The following is a 22,751-nucleotide window of genomic DNA, read 5'->3' as shown; positions in this document are numbered from 1 at the left end:
TAGCTATTCATTTCTTTCAAAGATTTCGGTCTTTTTTTAGTTGTTGCGCAAAAAATAAGAATCGCAGATGTGATCAAATACCACCAAAAGAAAGCTCTATTTTTGGGAACAAAATGATAAACATTTCATTTGGGTACAGTGTAGCATGACCGCACAATTGTCATTCAAATTGCGACAGCGCTGAAAGCTGAAAATTGGCTTGGGCAGGAAGGTGCGTAAGTGCCTGGTATGGAAGGGGTTAAGATAAATGTCACGTAGCTGAGCACAAAGCTTTATCGATCGTCTGAACCAGAGGCCTTTCCTAATATCCTCTCATTACTGACACCCTTTCCATAATGTTTTTTTTTTTTTTACTCTGGTAAGCTTAAGTATAGTGGTATATAGGTGGATTCACGTAGGGCGGCGTATTTTTGAGCCGGCGTAGCGTATCGTCTTTACGCTACGCCGCCATAAGTCAGAGAGGCAAGTGCTGTATTCACAAAGCACTTGCCTCCTAAGTTACGGCAGCGTAGCGTAAGCGCGCTGAATTCAAATTGTGAATAGGTGGGCGTGTTTTATGTAAATAAACCATGACCCGACGTGATTGACGTTTTTAACGAACGGCGCATGCACCGTCTGTGGACATATCCCAGTGTACATTGCTCCAAAGTACGCCGCAAGGACTTATCGACGTGAATGTAAATTACGGCCAGCCCCATTCACGGACGACTTACACAAACAACGTAAAATTTTCAAAATTTTGACGCAGGAACGACGGCCATACTTAACATTGGCTAGGCCAGCTATTTGTTCGACTAACTTTACACCTGAAAACGCCTTACGTAAACGGCGTATCTTTACTGCGACGGGCAAGCGTACGTTCGTGAATAGGCGTATCTCGCTGATTTACGCATTCTAGGCATAAATCAGCGTTCACGCCCCTAGTGGCCGGCGGAACTAGACAGCTAAGATACGACGGCGCAGGCAGTCGTATCTTAGCTACATTTAAGTGTATCTCAATTTGAGAATACACTTAAATGTACGACGGCGCAGATTCCGAGTTACGACGGCGTATCTACTGATACGCCGGCTTAACTCTTTGTGAATATGGCTAATAGATTTGTTTGAGTATCTACCACAAGTTCTAGATACGTTTTGAGTACTATAATATCTTGTGATTCCGATACAGACATCTTCATCTCTGAATAACTAAGAGATGTTATTTTACTGAGACTTATGCTGCGTACACACGGTCGTTTTTCGGCATGAAAAAAAAAAACAACGTTTTTTAAAACGTCATTTAAAATGATCGTGTGTGGGCAACATCGTTTTTAATGATGAAGTTGGAAAAACAACGTTTTTTTAATGCCGAAAAATGATCGTGTGTACGCGGCATTAGAGATCAGGTTCCTTACCTTGACACGTGAATCTACTGTTTAACAAATTGGTTGCAGGAATACTATGCTTGTCGAAAAACTGTAACTGTCGCATATGTCAACTTTGGATACTTGACTGTAAACTTCTCTGTACTGTTTTTGAAGCTTAATAAACTCTGAAATGTTAAAAAATAAATAAATTGCCATTGACTTTCTATAAGAGCTGTATGATCCTTGTAGCTAAGGTTTTATTTGTGGAAGGGCATGACAACACAGAAAATGCATGATGGCTTAGACAGCCTTTATTTCAATATTCATTACTATTTCTAAAACTTGATAAATATTATTTGCTTCCTCCTACCATATACAGTGGAACCTCGGATTGCGAGTAATGCGGTTAACGAGCGTTTCGCAATACGAGCGCTGTATTTAAAAAAAATCCTAGGGTTGTCTCGCAAAACAAGCAGGATTCAGGCCAAAGTGGTGTGCAGTACCACGTTTTGCCTGAGGTGGGGCGGCACCGTTCGGTAATGCTTGGAAAGACACGGAAATACTTAGTTCCCGAGCCTTTCTGAGGTTTGCCGAGGTCAGCCTTTCCAGCCCTTTCTGAGGCTCTCCGGTGCCCCCCCCAACCTCTGGCCGCATGCGGTATTGCATGCCATTGAATTCAATGTGGAACAAATTATTTTCATTTCCATTGACTTCAATGGGGAAACTCGCTTTAATATGCGGGTACTTTGGATTACGAGCATTCTCCTGGAATGGATTATGTTCCACTGTATAGATATATAGATTATGCTTTGCTTGGGCTTTTTTTTAAATACATAACCTGTGAGCCCTCTATCCTGTTATGCCGCGTACACACGATCAGTCCATCCGATGAGAACGGGCCGATGGACCGTTTTCATCGGTTAACCGATGAAGCTGACTGATGGTCCGTCGCGCCTACACACCATCGGTTAAAAAAACGATCGTGTCAGAACGCGGTGATATAAAATACAACGACGTGCTGAAAAAAACGAAGTTCAATGCTTCCAAGCATGCGTCGACTTGATTCTGAGCATGTGTGGATTTTTAACCAATGGTTGTGCCTACTAACGATCGTTTTTTTTCCCATCGGTTATGAATCTATCGGTTAAATTTAAAGCAAGTTGGCTTTTTTTAAACCGATGGTTAACAACCTATGGGGCCCACACACGATTGGTTTTGACCGATGAAAATGGTCCATCAGACCGTTGTCCTCTGTTTAACCTATCGTGTGCACGAGGCCTTAGTGGTGGGCTTCTCATCCAGGTAGGGTTGCCACCTGTCTGGAATTCACCCAGACAGTCCCGGGTTTCAGCCCCCCTGAAACCCAGACACATTATTCATACATGAATGTAGCTCAGAACAGGGCCTTACAGAAGGGTGAGGGGGCACTATGTGAGCTGCATTACTATTGTCTTTGGCGCACCCAAAGATGTCCCAGGTCTGTTATCCTATAGTGTATATAAAAAAAAATATCTTTGGTGCGCTGCTAAAGTGTTCGGGTTTGGCTTGAAGAAAAAGTGGCAACCCTACAATCAGGGTTGCAGGATCCTTCAGCTCTGCCCCAAAAGCAATGCTAGCCTCAGGACAGACATATATGCCCCATAAATGTGCTCTGCCCCAACACCGTCTCGGCTTCCTGAAGTGGGGCAATCACAGCCTCCAGCCCCGGATGAGACCCTGATCTCTGCCAGGTATAAAGATACCTTGACAAGTCCCCTCTAATTCAGAAATGTATGTGGAGAGAAAAAAAACGAATAACAAAGACTTACTCATAACAGTAATAAGACCTTGAATTATGATCAGTTAATCCGGCTAAAGAGTGAGCAGAGATCAATCCTCAGATAATGACGTCTCCCTCTTGGTAATACTCATACTCAAAAACAAGCTTTGTGGTGTCGAGTCTACATTGGGAGTCTGAGCTCCAGGACATCCTCACTCCATTATATATGACTAGAAGGGGGACAATCAGAAGGTAACAGGCGGAGTGGGCAGGAGACCAATCCATGGCAGACACCAGATTATGGCTTCACACAGTGTGGTCACCGGCAGCTCCTCACATCCTCAGCACCGGAGAAGAGACGGAGTCACCAGCACTTTATATACATGAAGTGACACTGATTTACATCTACAGACTCAGCTGCAGAACAAAGAACTGATTCCGTAATGGTAACATCAATCTCAGAAAATAAAATTTATAATGGGCATTGTGACTAATAAAGATGATTTATTCTTATATTTCATGTTCGGTTCAGTTTAAGTTGTATGATAAAGATGCTCATTTTCCATATAAACCACACAAAAATAACATGCTGGGTAATTCTGGGTAAATGCAATTTTTACATGGAAGGGTTGTAAGTGTATATGTGGGCGGGGCCACTCGCCCTGCACGAGGGGGTACCTTCTCACATGTGTGCCATCATCAATCCCAGAGGCCGGGCAAGTTCATGTGAGGATTGAACATTATGGGGGCTCCACGACTTAAAGATGAGCTGTACACTGTGTGCAGTAATGAACTACAAAGTCCTTCCGTAGAGTGCTGTCCTGTGTTACTTCACACATTTCTGTATATTGCATTTAGGAGGGACACCGCGGAGCCCATGCCAACTCCACCAGTCCAGAATTTCTTTGCCACCTCACTCCCAGTCAGGCCCGTTTGGAACAAGACAGGCAAAACAAGCAACTGCTTTGGGCCCCGAGCTGGCCTGGGGCCCCCAAGCAGGAGCCTGCACGCCCGTTCACCCATCCACTCTGGCTGCTGTTGCAAGGGCGGCATTTGTGTTGGTTTGTTCCGCCGTGGGGATTTGGGCTTTCACTTGCTGAGGGGAGAGAGAGAGAGAAGGCAGAAGCAGCCTGAGACTGTGGGCAGACACTGCTGACACAAAGTGAGAGTAGGTCGTGGGGGAGGAGCTGCAGAGACATGTGGAGCAGAGGGAGCCAAGAGAGACATGGAGCCATGCAGGGGAAACCGAGAGGACACTGACAGAAAGTTAGTGTCTCTGATCCCGGAACCCAGCGCTGCCAAAGTACCCAGTCAGTCCCCACCACCACCACCGCTGATTCCATCCAGTCAGTCCCCCCCACCACAGCCACTCATCCCTACCCCCCCAGCACTGACGCTCATCCCACCCCCCACCAGCACAGCCACTCATTCCTACCCCCACCACAGACACTCATTCCTACCCCCCGCCACTGCCACTCATCCCTACCCCCACCACTGACACTCATTCCACCCCCCATCAACACAGCCACTCATCCCCAACTCTGCTGGGGACACCTGCTGTGGGGGGACTCTGATGGGGACACCAACTGCTGTGGAGGGGACTCTGATGGGGACACCTGCTGTGGGGGGGACGCTGATGGGGACACCTGCTGTGGGGGGGACGCTGATGGGGACACCTGCTGTGGGGGGGGACTCTGATGGGGACACCTGCTTTGGGGGGGACTCTGATGGGGACATCACCTGCTGTGGGGGGGACTCTGATGGGGACACCATCTGCTGTTGGGGGGACTGTGATGGGGACACCTGCTGTGGGGTGGGCTCTGATGGGGACACCTGCTGTGGGGGGGGCTGTGATGGGAATATCTGCTGTGGGGTGGGCTCTGATGGGGACACCTGGGTGAGAGGGGGAGGGGGGAGTAAGAAGTATTATAACAAAAAGTAAAAAATATTGTGGTTTTTTTTCAAAGTTTTCTGTCTTTTTTTGTTTATAGCGCAAAAAATAAAAATCGCAGAGATGATCAAATACCACCAAAAGAAAGCTCTATTTGTGAAAAAAAAATTATAAAAATATAATTTGGGTACCGTTTTGTATGACCGCGCAATTGTCATTCAAATTGCGTCAGCACTGAAAGCTGAAAATTGGTCTGTGCACGAAGGGGGTTTAAGTGCCCAGTAATGAAGTGGTTAAAGTCCGACCCATGGTTACTATTGAGTACCATTTTTGTGTTTCCTCTCCTATTTACGGATTTGGCAGTGTGAGTGTCTCCCCTCTTTATTGACCAAAAAATTCATTGAAGAGGTCAGACTTATAAGGTGAGTGGATGACGGATTGGGGGGGTTCATGAAGAGATTTAAGAACACAAAGGAGCTCCTTCCATGTCTCTGAGGCCTCGTACACACGGCCGAGGAACTCGACGTGCCAAACACATCGAGTTCCTCAGCCAGTTCAGCCCTGAAGCCGCCGAGGAGCTCGGCGGGCCGAGAGCTCCCATAGAACAACGAGAAAATAGAGAACATGTTCTCTATTTTCTCGACGAGTTCCTCGGCGGCTCCATCGGGCCGAAAGTGTACACACGACAGAGTTTCTCGGCAGAATCCAGCTCCGACCGAGTTTCTCGCCGAATTCTGCCGAGAAACTCTGTCGTGTGTACGAGGCCTAAGGCCCCATACACACGATAGAATCCATCCGCTGAAAAATCCCAGCAAATGGGTTTCAGCGGATAGATCCTATGGTGTGTACGTTCCAGCGGATCTGTTTCCGCGGATATTTCTCCCCTGGGATGGATTCCAGCAGATAAATATTTGCTGACATGCTAAACAAATCCATCTGCTGGAATCCATCCCAACGGATGGATCCGCTGGTCTGTATAGACTCACCGAATCCATCCGTCCGAAGGGATCCCCCGCATGCGTCGTAATGATTCGACGCATGCATGGAATTCCTTATATGACAGCGTCGCGCACGTCGCCGCATCATAATCGCGGCGACGGCGCGACACGTCATCGCCAGAGGATTTCGGCGCGGATTTCAATGCGATGGTGAGTACACTCCATCGCATAGAAATCCGCGGAAATCCTCGAGAGGATTTATCCGTGGAAATGGTCCGCTGGACCGTATCCGCGGATAAATCCTCCCGTGTGTATGGGGCCTAAGTAGAGGACAGATTGTGCTTAGTATTGGGGGGAATTGATTATCACATGTTGTACATGATTTAGGGGAATTTGTTCATTTTACACATTCTTTGGCACTTTTATTGTGGGATGAGATTTTGTATGTTACATTTTTGGAGATCTATGTATTCATCTTACACTGTTTGGCACTTTATTATATTTAATATGATTTGTGTAAGAACAATTATATTTGTTTGAGGAATAATGATAAATAATATATAATATTTGGGGAATTTATATACATATATATATATATACTGTATATATATATATATATATATATATATATATATTTTTTTTTTTTTTTTTTTATGCACCATTTTTCTTAGTGTGTAGGATGAGAATACTTATATGAAGGGATCGGGGTGATTGTTACTTCTTAATACCCTATTATGGGACCCTTATGAGTAAAAACATTGATTTTAACCACTTCAGCCCCGGACCATTTTGCAGATCAAAGACCGGGGGCCACTTTTTGCGATTTGGCACTGCGTTACTTTAACTGACAATTGCACGGTCGTGCGACGTGGCTCCCAAACAAAATGTATGTGTTTTTTTCCCCACAAATAGAGTTTCTTTTGGTGGTATTTGATCACCTTTGCGGTTTTTATTTTTTGCAGTATAAGCAAAAAAGGAGCGTATTTTTTTTTACTTTTTGCTATAATAAATATCCCCCAAAAATATATAAAACGAAAAAAAATTCTTTCTCAGTTTAGGCCGATACGTATTCTTCTACATATTTTTGGTAAAAAAATCGCAATAAGCATTTATTGATTGGTTTGCGTAAAAGTTATAGCGTTTACAAAAAAAGGAATAGTTTTATGGCATTTTTATTTTTTATTAATAATGGTGGCGATCAGCAATTTTTATCATGACTGCGACATTGCAGCGGACACATCGGACACTTTTGACTTTTGTTTTGGGACCATTGTCATTTATACAGTGATCAGTGCTATAAAAATGCACTGGTTACTGTGTAAATGACACTGAGGCCTCGTACACACGATAGGTTAACCAGAGGACAACGGTCTGATGGACCGTTTTCATCGGTCCAAACCGATCGTGTGTGGGCCCCATAGGTTTAATTAACCTTAGGTTAAAAAAAAGCCAACTTGCTTTGAAATTACCTATGGATTCATAACTGATGGGAAAAAAACGATCGTTAGTAGGTACGTCCATCAGTTAAAAATCCACGCATGCTCAGAATCAAGTCGACGCATGCTTGGAAGAATTTTCAGCACGTCGTTGTGTTTTATGTCACCGCGTTCTGACACAATCGTTTTTTAACTGATGGTGTGTAGGCGCGACTGACCATGAGTCAGCTTCATAGGTTAACCTAGGACAACGGTCCTTCAGACCGTTGTCCTCTGGTCAACCTATCATGTGTACGAGGCCTGACAGGGAATGGGTTAAACTCTAGGGGGCGATGAAGGGGTTAAGTGTGTCCTAGGGAGTGATTCTAACTTTGTGGGGGGGATGGGCTATCACTGACATGACAGCCATCACTGCTCCCGATGACAGGGAGCAGTAGATTCCTGTCATGTCACTAGGCAGAACAAGGAAATGCCCATTCTGCAACTCCGTGAGACGATTGCGGATAGCCGGCAGACATCCGGTCCGCGGGACCTGTGGGAACGCTCACGTATAGGTACGTCCCTTTGCGCAGCCGTGCCATTCTGCTGACATAAATGTAAATGCGGCGGTCGGCAAGTGGTTAAACATATTAAGCCAACATAATTCTATTGTTTAATGTCTTCTTCAGAATAAAACCTATGTAACCTTTTTTTTAGCTTTGGACGTTCTTATCAGGATCTAGCAAGGTGTGGGGTAGGGGTGAGTGAGTGAGAAACCTATATAGCGCAACACATGCAAACTGAATTGCCTCTGGGCGCTTAGTATCCGTTCCCTACTGTCCTTTTGCCTTCAGAAAAGATGGGTTTTGATTTTTTTTCTGAAGGCCGGGTGATTCACCTCCATTTGGATGCTGGTTGGTAGAGCGTTCCATAGTCTAGGTCCTTGGACTGCAAATCTGAATTCTCCTTTGGACTTGTATCTGGCTTTGGGTATCTGGAGTAGATTTTGGTTGGTGAATCAGAGAACGCGAATGGGGTTGTGAGCTTTTAATTTTTTCGCATAGATATTGGGGGGCATGTTGTCTCTGCAGCATTGTATGGGGAAGCCAAATACTTCCTTGTGGCAACCGTTTACAAATACATTTATACAAGGAGAAGGATTTTTTAATTAGGTCCTCTAATGAAAATCTCCATTCAAATAAATCAACTTATCACTTAAAATGTGAACTTCCTGGGAACGTGTGTTCTCATCAAACTTTAATAAATGTTAAAAATTATTTTTGAATATACCAACAAAATGTATTTATTTAAAAAACAATAAGCAGAGAGCAATACATGTCCAATAAATATTGTAGTAGCGATTTTTGTTCGAGTTGAAATGAACAAACTGCTTTATGCATTAATCCTCATAAAGGAAATCAACAGAAAATGAGATGAAAGTGAGAGGTGCTCAGAAAGTGCAGTTCATTAGTGAAAGCAATGCAAGGATCTTCTTCACAATCCACCATTCACCCATACAGCACCTCGCGAGCACAGGAAGCCCCTCTCGGGGATGCACTTACCCCAAGGATAAGCATATAATGCCTTGATAGCACAAAGACCTTCCTTCTCCCTTTTGAACCACCTTACACCTTACAACGCATGGTGTAATGCGGAGTCCCTCAGGGATCCCCTCTGTCGCCTGGATTGTTCAATATCTATCTCCGCCCTCTTTTTGAAATCATCAGTAACCAGAAATTACTCTACCACTCCTACGCGGATGACACGCAACTATATTTTCGCATCTGCAACAATAAGGATCATTATCTCGGACTAGAGAAATGCCTTACTTTGATAGAAAATTGGATGACGAAGAGTTACCTTAAACTCAACTGCTCAAAAACAGAACTTCTTCTGTTTCACGCCAACTGAAAGAGATCTCCCGCACCAACATGGACACCGCCACCCATTCAGGGACAAACCATCACCCCTAGCACCAAAGTCAAAAGTCTCAGAGTCATTTTTGACACCCACATGACAATGGACGCACAAATAGGGTCAGTAGTCAGCGGATCTCACCATCTGCTGCGCCTACTACGTAGACTCGTTCCCTTTATCCCGAAAAAAGACATAGCAGTCGTGGTGGAAACAATTATCAACTCCAGACTCGACTATGCAAATGCCCTTTACCTCGGACTCCCAAAATACCAAATCTCTCATCTGCAAGTCGTTCAAAATACGGCCGTGTGACTCGTGACTGGGAAAAAAACATGGGAATCAATCTCACCTTCACTGAGAGCCCTTCATTGGCTGCCAGTAAAAGACAGAATTACTTGTAAGGCACTCTGTCTGATGCATAAGTGTGTTCAAGGAAACGCCCCCCAATATCTATGCGAAAATTTTTAAAGTCACAACCCCAATCACGTTCTCCGATCCACCGACCAAAATCTACTCCAGATACCCAAAGCCAGATACAAGTCCAAAGGAGAACGAAGATTTGCAGTCCAAGGACCTAGACTATGGAACGCTCTACCAACCAACATCTGAATGGAGGTGAATCACCTGGCCTTCAGAAAAAAACTCAAAACCCATATTTTCTGAAGGCAAAAGGACAGTAGAGAACGGATACTAAGCGCCCAGAGGCGATTCAGTTTGCCTGTGTTGCGCTATATAAATTTCTCACTCACTCACTCACTCATACAGGGCACATATATAGATAGGATCCAGTGGGCTCATGCAAACGACATCAGAATAAACACCATAGCGTAATTTTGTTTAAAACTTTAATGTCCCACATGCGCCCCCTTTCAATATATACGTACTTTATACAATATTCAATGCAGCAATAATTAAAGTGTGTGTGCTTTGATGCTCATCGTTCAAGAGACTTAAATACCGTTTTGGGCAGCCGTCTGTGCAAAAAAACATAGATCCAATCGCCACTTCCGGGTATCGCTCTCTATATTACAATATTAAGCTATGGTGTTTATTCTGATGTCGTTTGCATGAGCCCACTGGACCCTTTTTATATATGTGCCCTGTATGACGGTGTAAGGTGGTTCAAAGGGGAGAAGGAAGGTTTTTGTCATATCAAGCCATTATACGCTTATCCTTGGGGTAAGTGCATCCCCGAGAGGGGCTTCCTGTGCTCACGAGGTGGATTGTGAAGAAGATCCTCGCATTGCTTTCACTAATGAACTTCACTTTCTGAGCACCTCTCACTTTCATCTCATTTTCTCTTGATTTCCTTTATGAGGATTAATGCATAAAGCCCCGGATTCACAAAGCACTTAGGCCGATGTATCTCAAGATACGCCGCGCAAGTGCAAATATGCGCCGTCGTATCTGTGCGCCGTGCCCACAAAACTAGATACGCCTGAAAATAGGCTTCCTACAACCGACGTAACTTGTCTACGCCGGCGTATCGTGGGTGCATATTTACGCTGGTCGTATTTGGCGCTCCCATTGATTTTCTATTCACATATGCAAATGAGGGAGATACGCCGATTCACGAACGTACGTCCGTTCGACGCAGTGCGCGTAAAGTAATATGTCCGGCACAAAGTTATGCCCCATAAAGGAGGTGTAACTCAGCAGCATCCATGCAAAGGGAACACAAGCCGACGTATTTTACGTAGTTTACGTAGTACGTGAATAGGGCTGGGCGTAGGTTACGTTCACGTCGTAGGCAGTGATCCGTCGTATCTTAGGGAGTAGTTCCGACATGATTCTGAGCATGCACACTGGGATACGTCCACAGGACGGCGCATGCACCGTTCGTTTTAAGTACTTAAATGGCACTCGGGCTATCATTTGCATGGGGTCATGCCTCATTAGCATGGCTCACGCCCACGTCCACCTACGCCGGCTTACGTCAAGGGAACCCAGCGCAGTTTGGGAGGCAAGTGCTTTGTGAATTCGTTGCTTGCCTTTCTGCGATACACCGGCATAAATATGCGCCAATGTATGTGAATCCGGGCCAAAGAAGTTTTCTTCATTTCATCTCGAACAAAAAGCGCTACTACAATATTTATTGGACATTCATTGCTCTCTACTTATTGTTTTGTATATATCCCTTTACATTTTAAGTGGCTGCTACACATTTAAGTGTGATTAAGAGTGTTAATTTATATCACATTTTTTTACTATACTTATTTTATCATGCATACCTTAACCCCCTGAGCGCTGAGCTGTGCTAAGATAGGAGGGCCAATTTAGAATTTTTTATACAAAATGTATTTATTGTTATGGACATAATCATCTACATACAATATAATTAAAGTGGCCCTGACACTAAAAATACATTACAAGCAGCTTATAAAAGAATATTTTTAATATTTATTTCCCGGGAAGGCAGTGAGTGAAATCTTCCCTCTCTGGAAGAGTGATGGGTGTCTCTGGTATATCTAACACTTTAGGATGATTTGGATACTTTGTCCCCCTCTGGTCACTGTGGTTCCTCCTCACTAAGTGACTACATTGTTCTGTATTAATGGAACGGCTGGTGGGAGGAACCACTACACCCAGCAGGGGACAAGCTTTCCAACAAACCCAAAGTTTCCGATACCAATGGTGTCCAGAGCAAAAAAATGAACTCACCGTCCAAAAGAGAGGCAAGTATCAAATGTTTAAATTTAACAATGTTCATTCTCAAGAACAAAATACTAACATTAACAATAAAAGAGATAACGTTATAACTGGTAACCCAGTGTTGCTCCATACATATTAGTGGAGAACTGTTTTTGTATTCAGGTCAGGTCTGAACAGAATTATGTAACATTTTTGGAAAAATATGCAGCCAAGAAGTCCAGAACTTGAGGCTATTATAGCAAAAACCTCCACAGCCACCATGTATTTCCCTCTGGTGCTCAGATAGGCCGGGATCATGGCAATCCAGACACTGCAGAACACCAGCATGCTGAAGGTGATGTACTTGGCCTCATTAAAACTGTCCGGTAATGTCCTGGCTAAAAAAGCGACAATGAAACTCACAGCTGCCAGAAGCCCCATATATCCCAGGACAGAGTAGAAGCCGATAACTGAACCCTCATTACACTGAATGATGATCTTCCCCTGATAAGAGTGAGTGTCCCGATCCTGGAAGGGGGGAGAAATAGACAACCAAGTGACACAAATTATGACTTGAACCAATGAGGAGACACAAATGATAAAATTGGGCAGTTTGGCTCCCATCCATTTCCTCCAGAGACTCCCAGGTTTGGTGGCTTTAAAAGCAATACACACCATGATACTTTTGGCAAGTAGAGAAGAGACGGCAACTGAGAAGATGACACCAAAAGAGGTGACACGCAGCATGCAGGTCACATCTACTGGATGGTCGAGGAACAAGAAGACACAGAGGAAGCTCAGCATGATGGAGACCAGGAGAAGAAAGCTCAGGTCCCGGTTATTGGCTTTAACAATGGGGGTGTCCTGGTAATGTATAAATATCCCCAATATTAAACCAGTCAGAAGACAACAGAGGATGGAGACAGCTGAGAATACTCCAACAATGGGATCATCAGTGTAGGAGAGAAATTCCACCACTCTTGGAACACATCGATCCTTCTTCTCATTTGGCCATTCTTCATCAGGACATTTCATGCAGTTTTCACTGTCTGCAGGAAGAACAATACGAACACAATGAACATCGGGGTCAGAGCTTCTGAGAAAAGAAATTGTCTCATAGCTAGCAATTTAATTTCCATTAATTCATTACCTCCTGTGGTCAGGCGTCACCTGAGCCTGATTGCAGGAGGTGTGTATAAATACCTGGCAACTAACACACACAAGTTGCCTTGGTGTTGTTCCTTGTGCCCTGACCTGCGACCCTGTTATCTGTACCTGATCCTGAATCTGAGCCTGTACCTGTTTCTGAGCCTATCCTGAAAGTGTTCCTCCTGTTACCCTGTTACCTTACCTCTACCCTGCTGCCTGATCCATCCATTCTCTTTCGGCCCTGTTTGTTCCCTGTCCCATCTACTGATCTCCCATTGATGATCCTGGCCTGGCTAACGTTAATGATCCTGGTATACCCCTTCTATTATTCTTGTTTGTTTGTCTGTTGCTGTTTTGAATCACTGTCTTATTGTGGGTTTATTGTATTCTATTTGTTATTGGTGGTGTATTGATTATTATTCACTTTCCTTAATAAAATCACTATTCACTTTACATTAATTTTGGTTCTCTCTGTGCAGTCCACACAGTCTGGTTTCACCTGATATGTGACAGAGAGACCAGGACTCCCTAGTGATCCTGCTTCACTGAAGTGGCAGCAACACAGGGAGATGTCGAGGAACAGAAAGTAGTAGGGGAAGCCTAGGAAAATTGCAGAGCTTCTCCCTCCTCCTTACCACTCATTCACCCAAGATGGCGCCGTCTCAGGATCGGCAGCAGCACATCACAGTGTGGAAGGGAGAGAGGAGAAGGATGGCATACCAGCATCCTGGGGGAGGGAGGGTTCACAGGGCTCCTTTCCCTCTACCAGCCCAGCCAAGTGTAGACCCAGAATGGCACCTACTGAGATGAAGCCACATGCCTGTACTTCTGGAGATTCTAGTGCAACTCATTCCTCCATGACTGTATTACCCATGCTTTATCAATAAGTGTCTTTACACAGCTCTATTTTAGTAGATCTCACTTCTTTGGTCCACCAGTTTAAGGGGGAACTACATGATTTAGACACTGAAAGAGAGGAGGACATGGAGTGGATCAAGGCAAAATTGTCAGACCTGGAGGAATGCTTTAGATGTAACAATGTTAACACCTGTGACATTCCAGAAACCGTTTAGCCAGGGGAATTTAGAAACTATTGTACTAAGCTACTTTCCAACTTTCTTTCCGACTCCTCTCCAGCTGAGTTGATTTTAGACCAAATACACAGATTGTTGAAACGGGAACTCCTGCCAGTCAGGCTACCCAAAGATATGGTGGCGAGAATACATTTCAATCATAGTAACCCTTTTGCTGCCAGGCCCTGCACTCCACTTTCATGTTTTCAATTTTTCCATTGCTTTTTTTTCCCTTACAGCTTTTGTGGAATGCCCCCCCCCCAAAAAAAAAATTATATTTTCTAAAAGCATAGGACCATTAGAATAAAAGGCAGGTGCTACTGAATTGTTTAGGCCCTGTGATATTTGGGGTAATGTTTATCAATTTTTTTGCTAAAATATAATACCTTGGATCTGGAAACAATATTGGAAGAGTCTGTCGTGGAGCGTGGAGCTTGGATTACATGGGGAAATATCCATCTATCCCTTGAGGCTGCAGTGGTTCATTGTCCTGCTAGGATATCTCAATTGAGGAGGAAGACAGCACAGTTTACCGGGATCTAAAATCTGGATGCATGACTCGAGCCATTGGTGTGAGAGGCTAGAACACACTGGGTGTGGATTGTGGAAAGCTATCTACAGGCTATCATCATATTTCATCCTATTGATCTGCAATTGGACACTTTATTTCCCTTCTCTTTTCCCCTTCTGAATTTTTTTTGCACATGATTCTTTGCACTTACTTTACTTTTTTTGAAGAGGCTTATCATCATTGTGAATTTCGATGCACTTTACTACTATTGGACTTTTTTTGATGCAATTTGATTGCACTTTTTGCACATTAAGTGTCATGGATATGCAGTAATATTTATATGTCAGCTTACCTCTCCTCCATGTGTTCACCTTTAGAGGCCAGCCACTCTCACCTGGCTGCTTAAGTAATCTCTCCTCAAAGCATGGCTCCACCCCAGCCCCTATCAGAGAACTCTATATTAACCTGTGCACTGCAAGCCAGCCCTGCTGATCAACATTTTGTGTTAGCTTTCGTGTGTGACTTGCTGTGCCTTCTGCGTCTGATTCCAGTTACCGATCTTGGCTTGTTCTCGACTATCCCTGCCTGCTTGTGACCCTGACCTTTGGCGTGTTCTATGTTTATCCTTGTCTGCTAGTCGCCCCGACCTTTGGCTTATCCCCTTACTATCCCTTGTTATCCTGGGCTGCTGCTTCCTCTCTATCCTCCTGTAGCCTACTGTGAGCATGAGCTGGGAGAATCTGGGGGCCGCAACCTGGAGCCAGTTGCAGCACAGTCCATCCTCACCACTAGAGGCTCTGGTGAACACCTGCTGGCTCTTAGATTCCGCACCCTGGTGAATATTATGCTCTAGCTCCCAGTGGGATCCGTGTCGGTGCTCCAGTGGTCCTGCCTTCCTTAACCACCTAGAGTTCCATTTGCAGCAGTCATCCATAGGGTCCACTACCTTAGCGGTGCACTCCTGACCCCAATGGTGTCCATCTGTCATCTGGCCTCAGGTGACCTGACATTGAGATACGATTCATTTATCTGCATTTGCAATATTTATTAGCACTTGTAGTAGTGTGGTACCCCAAAAGCGTAATGACCCAGGATTATCTACCAGGCAGGTTGAGGGGCTCCAGAGTATTTTCTGGGTTGGGAGGAAACTGGCTTTTCAGTTTCCTCTGTATTTACTAAAATCCACTTTGGGGCCTGGAGCCCGGGGATTTTGTAGAGATCTGGGTGGGATGAAATCCCCAGTCCTGGGTTCAGGCTTTAAAGCTGATCAGCACACTGATTGTGCAGGTGTGTGTGGGCCTGATAGGAGACTTAGGACCAGCATTCTGGGCTCCACCCTCCCGAGGAGTCCAGGCTTGGAAGGGAGAACCCAGAGAGTGCAGGTGAGCACTGAAGTAGCTAGAGAGCTGGAGAGTGCAGGTGTGCACTTTGAAACCCAGAGACCTAAATCTGAGGTTGCTGACAGGCGTCAGGAGGGCTTCATGCTGGAGCCTGAGCAGTGGTGCTACTGTTGAAGAGAGCCAGGTGGCTGGGCATTTTCTTTTGCATGTGTGAGCCAGGAGGCTGAAGTCATTATTTTGTTTGGACTTTAATTTTTGCCTTTTTTTAAAAAAAATGGGCTACCAGGCCCTTAAACATAGTTCCTGGCTGGCGTGAATCACTTAAAACCGCATATCCCACTTGAGCTGACAACCCCCAACTTTACACACTTTATATTACTTGTACTGGTTACAGTATTTAGCGCTGCTTCACTTTACTATATACATATCTACTGGTGCTGGTCACACTTTAGAAGTTCAGCAGCTTTATACACTTTGATCTTTCACTAATTTTAATCATTAACACTTCTAGTAGCTCATTAGTACTTCACATAAAATAATTTTAGGGTGCACTCTAATTAAAGCTGTCAAGGGCTCCATTACTATTTTAAAAATCAGGGGAGATAACCGGCAGCCCTGGCCCATGACATTCAATATTTGAAAGGATCAGGATAATAAACCAGACAAGTACACACAGGCAGATGGTGATGAATAAAGCACCATTATGGCTGAAAAGAAAAGCCCAGGGATCCAAAATTTTGTGAGGACCTTTGCTCGGAATGTCCTGTGGACTCTGTGAAATGCCTTCTCTGCAACCAAGCCTAGGAGCAGAGAAGGCATTTTAGAGAGGGCCGCAAGATAAGTGATATTAATAAGTTGCCTGGTGACTTTGGAGGTTTGTCTCTTTCTGGTAAAGTCAGATTGGTCAGGTGGTATCAGATCTGGTAAGACATTGACCAATCTGGAAGCTAAAAGCTTAGTATAAAGTTTCACATCATTAGTGAGAAGTGATCTAGGACAAATGTGTTGTGGTTTGTTAGGCTCTTTCCCTGGCTTTGGTAATGTGATTTTTAAGGCTTACAACATTTCTGAAGGAAAGGAGGAGGAAGCAGCAGCGACATACATCTTCTGGAGATGGCATACAAGTACATGGTTACGTTGCTTAAAATATTCTCCAGTGAGGCCATCTGGGTCGGGGGATTTGTTATTTTGGCCGGGAATTAACATTTTTTTGCATTTCTTCCAAAGAGAATGGGGTCCTTAGAGCCTGGTGTTGAGACGCAGATAATTTTGGAAGATCTAGTAATTATAAGAAATTATCTATTGTATATCAGTTTCAAATGGGTGGTGGATTGTACCGTACTCCTTCTAACTAAATATGAGCCCAACACCCCCCTGTTCGGTTCGCATCAGAACTTGCGAACACACCAAATGTTCGTGTGAACTTTAGAACCCTGTTAAAGTCTATGGGACTCGAACATTTGAAATCTAAAGTGTTAATTTTAAAGGCTAATATGCAAGTTATTGTCCTAAAAAGTGTTTGGGGACCTGGGTCCTGTCCCAGGAAACATGTATCAATGCAAAAAAAGTTTTAAAAACTTCTGTTTTTTCAGGAGCAGTGAATTTAATAATGCTAAAAGTGAAACAATAAAAGTGTAATATTACTTTAAATTTCGTACCTAGGGGGGGTGTAAAGTCAGCATGTGAAATATCGCATGTTTCCCGTACATAGAACTGTCCCTGCACAAAGTGTCATTTCTAAAAGAAAAAAAGGCATTTAAAACCGGCTTTGCGGCTCTAATGAATTGTCGGCTCTGGCAATTACAGAGATGATTCATTCATAAAAAATAAAAATAAAAAAGCTGGGGGTCCCCCCAAATTCCATTAACAGGCCCTTCAGGTCTGATATGGATATTAAGGGGAACCCCGCCATCAATTTAAAAAAAAAATATGTGGGGTTCCCCCAAATATCCATACCAGACCCTTCAGGTCTGGTGTGGATTTTAAGGGGAACTCCACCCCAAATAAAAAAAAATGGCGTGGAGTTCCCCCAAAAATCCACACCAGACCCTTATCCGAGCACGTTAACCTGGCCGGCCGCAGAAAAGAGGGGGGGACAGAGTGCACCCCCCCTCTCCTGAACCACACCAGGCTACATGCCCTCAACATGGGGAGGATGTCCCCATGTTTATGGGGACAAGGGCCTCATCCCCACAACCCTTGCCCGGTGGTTGTGGGGGTCTGCGGGCGGGGGGCTTATCAGAATCTGGAAGACCCCTTTAACAAAGGGGACCCCCAGATCCTGGCCCCCCCTATGTGAATTGGTAATGGGGTACACTGTACCTCTACCATTTCACGAAGGAAGTGTAAATTATTAAAAACACACACACACACACACACCGTAGAAAAAAATCCTTTATTAATAAAAATAAAAATCCAGCGATGTGAATCCACTCTCGGCCCGGCCCCCCACTCCAATGTTGTCTTCTATTCAGCGACGGATGATCTCTCCAGCGACGGGTGATCAGCGGTCCGGTCCAGCGATGAGAAGATCCATCCGTCCAGAGCGCAGCAGGCGAGCTCCACTCTCCGCTGGACACAGCCCAGCGGAATGACGCGCTGGAGCTGTGACATTTCTTATATAGGGGAAGCGGCCACCCGTAACGTGACCCCGCCCCCTCTGACGCACCCTCGTAGGTCACTGGGAAAGACCGGGAAAGATAGGCCAACAAGCATGTGAAAAAGTGGATCATTATGACTCGCGTGCAGCACTGTGCCACTCAGGAAAAGAAGGGTGTAAGACCAGCTAACAAAGGCATTGGTGTGCCCAGGGGAATAATGTGGAAACTGATGGTAAGTTGCAGAAGTGGCATCATGGTCAGGGAGCAGATTTATGGTAGAAGTGGTGCCATCCAGGATCCAGTTTATCTGGGTGTTCCAATCTTTCAACAGATGTAATCCTTTGGACAAAAAATCTATTACATGAGTGGTATCATCATTATATATGAGAATTTTATGATGGCATCCCCACTTGTCGTTGATACCGTGGTTCCATATCGTCTTGGTGATGGTGTTGAGGTTTTCTAAGACTTTTGCACAGGGTATTGTGACAATTCAGTGAACAACTGAAGGTCTGCGTAAGGTATTGGTAATATCGATGGCCCCCTGTATTATGAGCAGAAGCTGCTTCTTTATGTGTTGGAAATAAATATTTAGGATCATTTTACTAGGAACGTGATCTGGTAAGTGAGACGGTTTCAGGAGATATTGGATTAGTAGTAAGGCAGTTAGCAACTCAGTAACACTTCTATGTAAATCTGATTGCTGCACTGTTTCAGATATTCTCCTGATATTCTACTGATATTGGATTAGTAGTAAGGGAGTTAGCAACTCAGTAATACGTCTACGTAAATCTGATTGCTGCACTGTTTCAGATATTCTCCTGATTATGATGCCATTGAGCCTGGATCTGTCCTCAAGATCAGCCAGTTTTGCATTCATCCACTTCTGTTCATTCTTGCGCTCATCTTTAGCATCAATCAAATCCTTAATTGTTAAAGCATATTCCATCATTTTGCATTCAATGTGGTCACTTGTATCCCCTAATGCATGTAATTCTGAGCTAAATACACGCTTACATGCCATTATGTCTGTTTGTTATGAGCTCCTGAGGGAAACCAGCACGTGCTTCCATGTTGTGTCTAGGACTGGTTGGTTCATGGTGGGGGAAGAGTTAATGGAGTCTGGCTGATCCCTGATATCTTTCTGAGAGCCATGCATGGATATTACCTCATATGGTGAGCTGTTCTGATCATCCAGCCAGAAACCTTCCTTCTCTGTGCTCCCTGAGTAAAGAGTATGAGGGCATGGGGAGGAGAAGTGTGGAGCAGCACTATGCTGCGATTTTGCCTGCCTGAGACATAGTGGTGCCGGCGCTATCTTGCCTTTGTTACTGTGACTGCAGGGTGAACAATGCAGTCAGCTTATGTGGGTTATGTGGGAAGAAGATGGTTGGGTCTGATGCACCACATTTTTTTTTACATCTTGTGGATTGGCGGGTGTGTGTGCATTGGCTTCTTGGGGAAGAGATGGTACCAGGATTCAGTATGGGAAAGGGCAAGATGGTGGAGGCTTGTGATGCTATGGGCAATGTTCTTCTGGGAATCCTCAGATCCTTCTATTCATGTTTCATGTGGATGTTACTTGACACATCACCTACCCAAACATTGTTGCTGACCATGTACCCTCCCTTCATGTACACGTTGTTCTTTGATGTCAGTGGCCTCTTTTAGCAGGATAATGCACCATGCCACACTGCAAAAATAGCTCAAGAATATTTTGAAGAACACAACAATAAGTTTCATGTGTTGACTTGCCCCAAATTCGCCACTTCTCAATCCAATTGAGCATCTGTGGGATGTGCTTAAAAAACAAGTACGATCCATGGAGGCCACACCTCCCAATTTACAGGACTTAAAAGATCTGCTATTTATGGTTTGGTTCAAGTTACCACCACAACATACATTCAGAGATCTAGTGGAGTCCATGCCTTGGGTCAGGGCTGTTATGGTGGCTATTGGCTAAAGGGTCAGTTTTGATGGAAAATGGGGGACCTACTCAATATTAGATAGGTAGCTATAAAGTTATGGTTGATCAGGGTATATAAAGCACACCTGCTTATAAAACATAGAAACCTATAAATAAAATAAGATAAATCAAAAATTACTATACTTTCCTTCTAATAAAACCTTAAAGCGGTGTTCCACCCAAAAATGGAACTTCCGCTTTTCCGAAATCCCCCCCCCCCCCCCAGTGTCACATTTGACATTTTTCAGGGGGAGCCTTTTCCCCACAAATAGAGCTTTCTTTTGGTGGTATTTGATCACCTCTGCATTTTATATTTTTTGTGCTATAAACAAAAATAGAGCGTCAATTTTGCTATAATAAATATCCCCAAAAAATATATAAAAAAATAAAAAAAAAAATCCTCAGTTTAGGCCAATACAAATTCTTCTACATATTTTTGGAAAAAAAATCGCAATAAGTGTTTATTGATTGGTTTGCGCAAAAGTTATAGCGTCTACAAAATAGGTGGTCATTTTATGGCATTTTTATTATTTTTTTTTTACTAGTAAGGGCGGCGATCAGCGATTTTTATTATCACTGCGACATTATGGCAGCCACATCGGACGCCGAAGACCCGGAAGAATTGCATCGTAGATCTGAAGGCGTACGAAGACGTACGCCTGTCGAATCTAACCCAGATGCCCTTGTATCTTGTTTTGAGGATTCAAAACAAAGATACGACGTGGGAAATTTGAAAGTACGCCGGCGTATCACTAGATACGCCAGCGTACTCTCTTTGTAGATCTCTCCAGTTGTGTTTACACTGACATCTCCCCGTTCTTCAGCTCCGTGACACGATCGCGGTACACCAGCGGACATAGAGTCCGCGGGTCCCGCGGGCACGGTCACGGAGCTCGCGGCAGGGTCACGCACGTGACCACACGGCGGCAATTTAAAGGGGACGTATATATACGTCTGTTTGCGCAGCCGTGCCAATCTGTTGACGTAAAAGTGCGGTCGGCGGTCGGCAAGCGGTTAAAAGGATAAAACATGGAGCAATGTGCACACATTTTAGAGATGTACTTCATATGTCTTAGTCATACACTTTAACCACAGTGGCAACATTTTCCCAGTCCAACAATAATTTACTAATAAATACAAACTGTACCGGAAACGTTGGAGATCTCTCCTTCTGAACATGGGACACAATCATAGCAGCATTTATGTGTTGAAGATCCAAACTTTTTTCTGCTGCCGGGTAAACAGGGATCTGAACATCGAGATACCAGAACCTGAAATCACATATTATTATTATTAGTATTATTATTATTATTATTATTATTTTTCCATCATATCTCATGAGGATACAGACTAGGTGCTACAAATACTAATAAGCAGGGGGCGGATTGACTATTTGGGCACTCAGGCACTGCCCAAAGGCCTCATGCCACTAGGGGGCCCCATCAGGGTTGCCAGCCTCAGTAAAACCAGGGACAGTATGTAAAAATCTGTGTTTTTTTACATCTGTCTCTGAAATATCCCTTACCGACATCCTTTTGGTCTAAAAATACCAAGATTATAGCTGCCCCTCCTCTCCAGTACCTTCTCAGTGTGTGTATTTATACTGTGTGTGTCTTGATGTGTATTATGTGTGTATGTATACTGTGTGTGTATATTTTTCTTGTGTGTGTATACTGTGTATGTATACTGTATGTGTGTGTATACAGTACTGTGTTGTCCCATAATCTCCAATTGCCCGGGGGCCCCATAACCTCCTATTGCCTGTGGGCCCCATAATCCCCTATTGCCCAGGGGGCCCCATAATCTCCTATTGCCCGAGAGCCCCATGAGTTTTCAGTCCGCCCCTGCTTATGAGGTTCATGTTTTCCTCTACCATGAGTTCACAGTGAATCCTTCAGGTTTGAGATCCATTCGGAGGGAAGGCATTATTTTATTTATTTTTTTCATTTATTTGGGGTGTTTATTGATTTCTATTGCATGTTGTGTAGCGCCCTGCTCCTTATGACCAGGCGCAATGTTCAAATTTAGGGGGTGTCTGAGCTGATAATTAGCTCAGACTTTGTTAATTAAGGCTAAATGAGCCTCTGTTCCGGCTTTGGCTGTGCTTGGAGGGATTTCCCTTTGTTTGCCTATAGGTGGCGTTACCACCACAGGCCAATGTTGGAAATCAAGCAGGTCAGGGTGTATTGGGTGTCTTTCTCCGGGAACAGCCCAG

At 44.3% G+C, this 22,751-nt stretch overlaps 1 protein-coding gene across 1 annotated transcript in view; it reads right to left on the bottom strand.

Moving 5' to 3' along the window:
- LOC120933169 (vomeronasal type-2 receptor 26-like) overlaps nt 1-19,522 on the bottom strand; it is a 55,619-nt gene extending 36,097 nt beyond the window's left edge. The window contains exons 1-3 of the mRNA XM_040346616.1: nt 19,351-19,522; nt 12,573-12,946; nt 12,321-12,425 (exon numbers count right to left, since the gene is read on the bottom strand). Of these exons, the coding sequence (XP_040202550.1) occupies nt 12,321-12,425; nt 12,573-12,946; nt 19,351-19,522 (651 nt within the window). The remainder of the gene's footprint in view (nt 1-12,320; nt 12,426-12,572; nt 12,947-19,350) is intronic.
- Between the last annotated feature and the right edge of the window lie 3,229 nt (nt 19,523-22,751).

This window comes from Rana temporaria, chromosome 1 (assembly GCF_905171775.1).
Source record: "Rana temporaria chromosome 1, aRanTem1.1, whole genome shotgun sequence".
In the NCBI taxonomy this organism is placed as follows: domain Eukaryota; kingdom Metazoa; phylum Chordata; class Amphibia; order Anura; family Ranidae; genus Rana; species Rana temporaria.
This window is presented reverse-complemented; position numbering and strand designations above follow the sequence as displayed.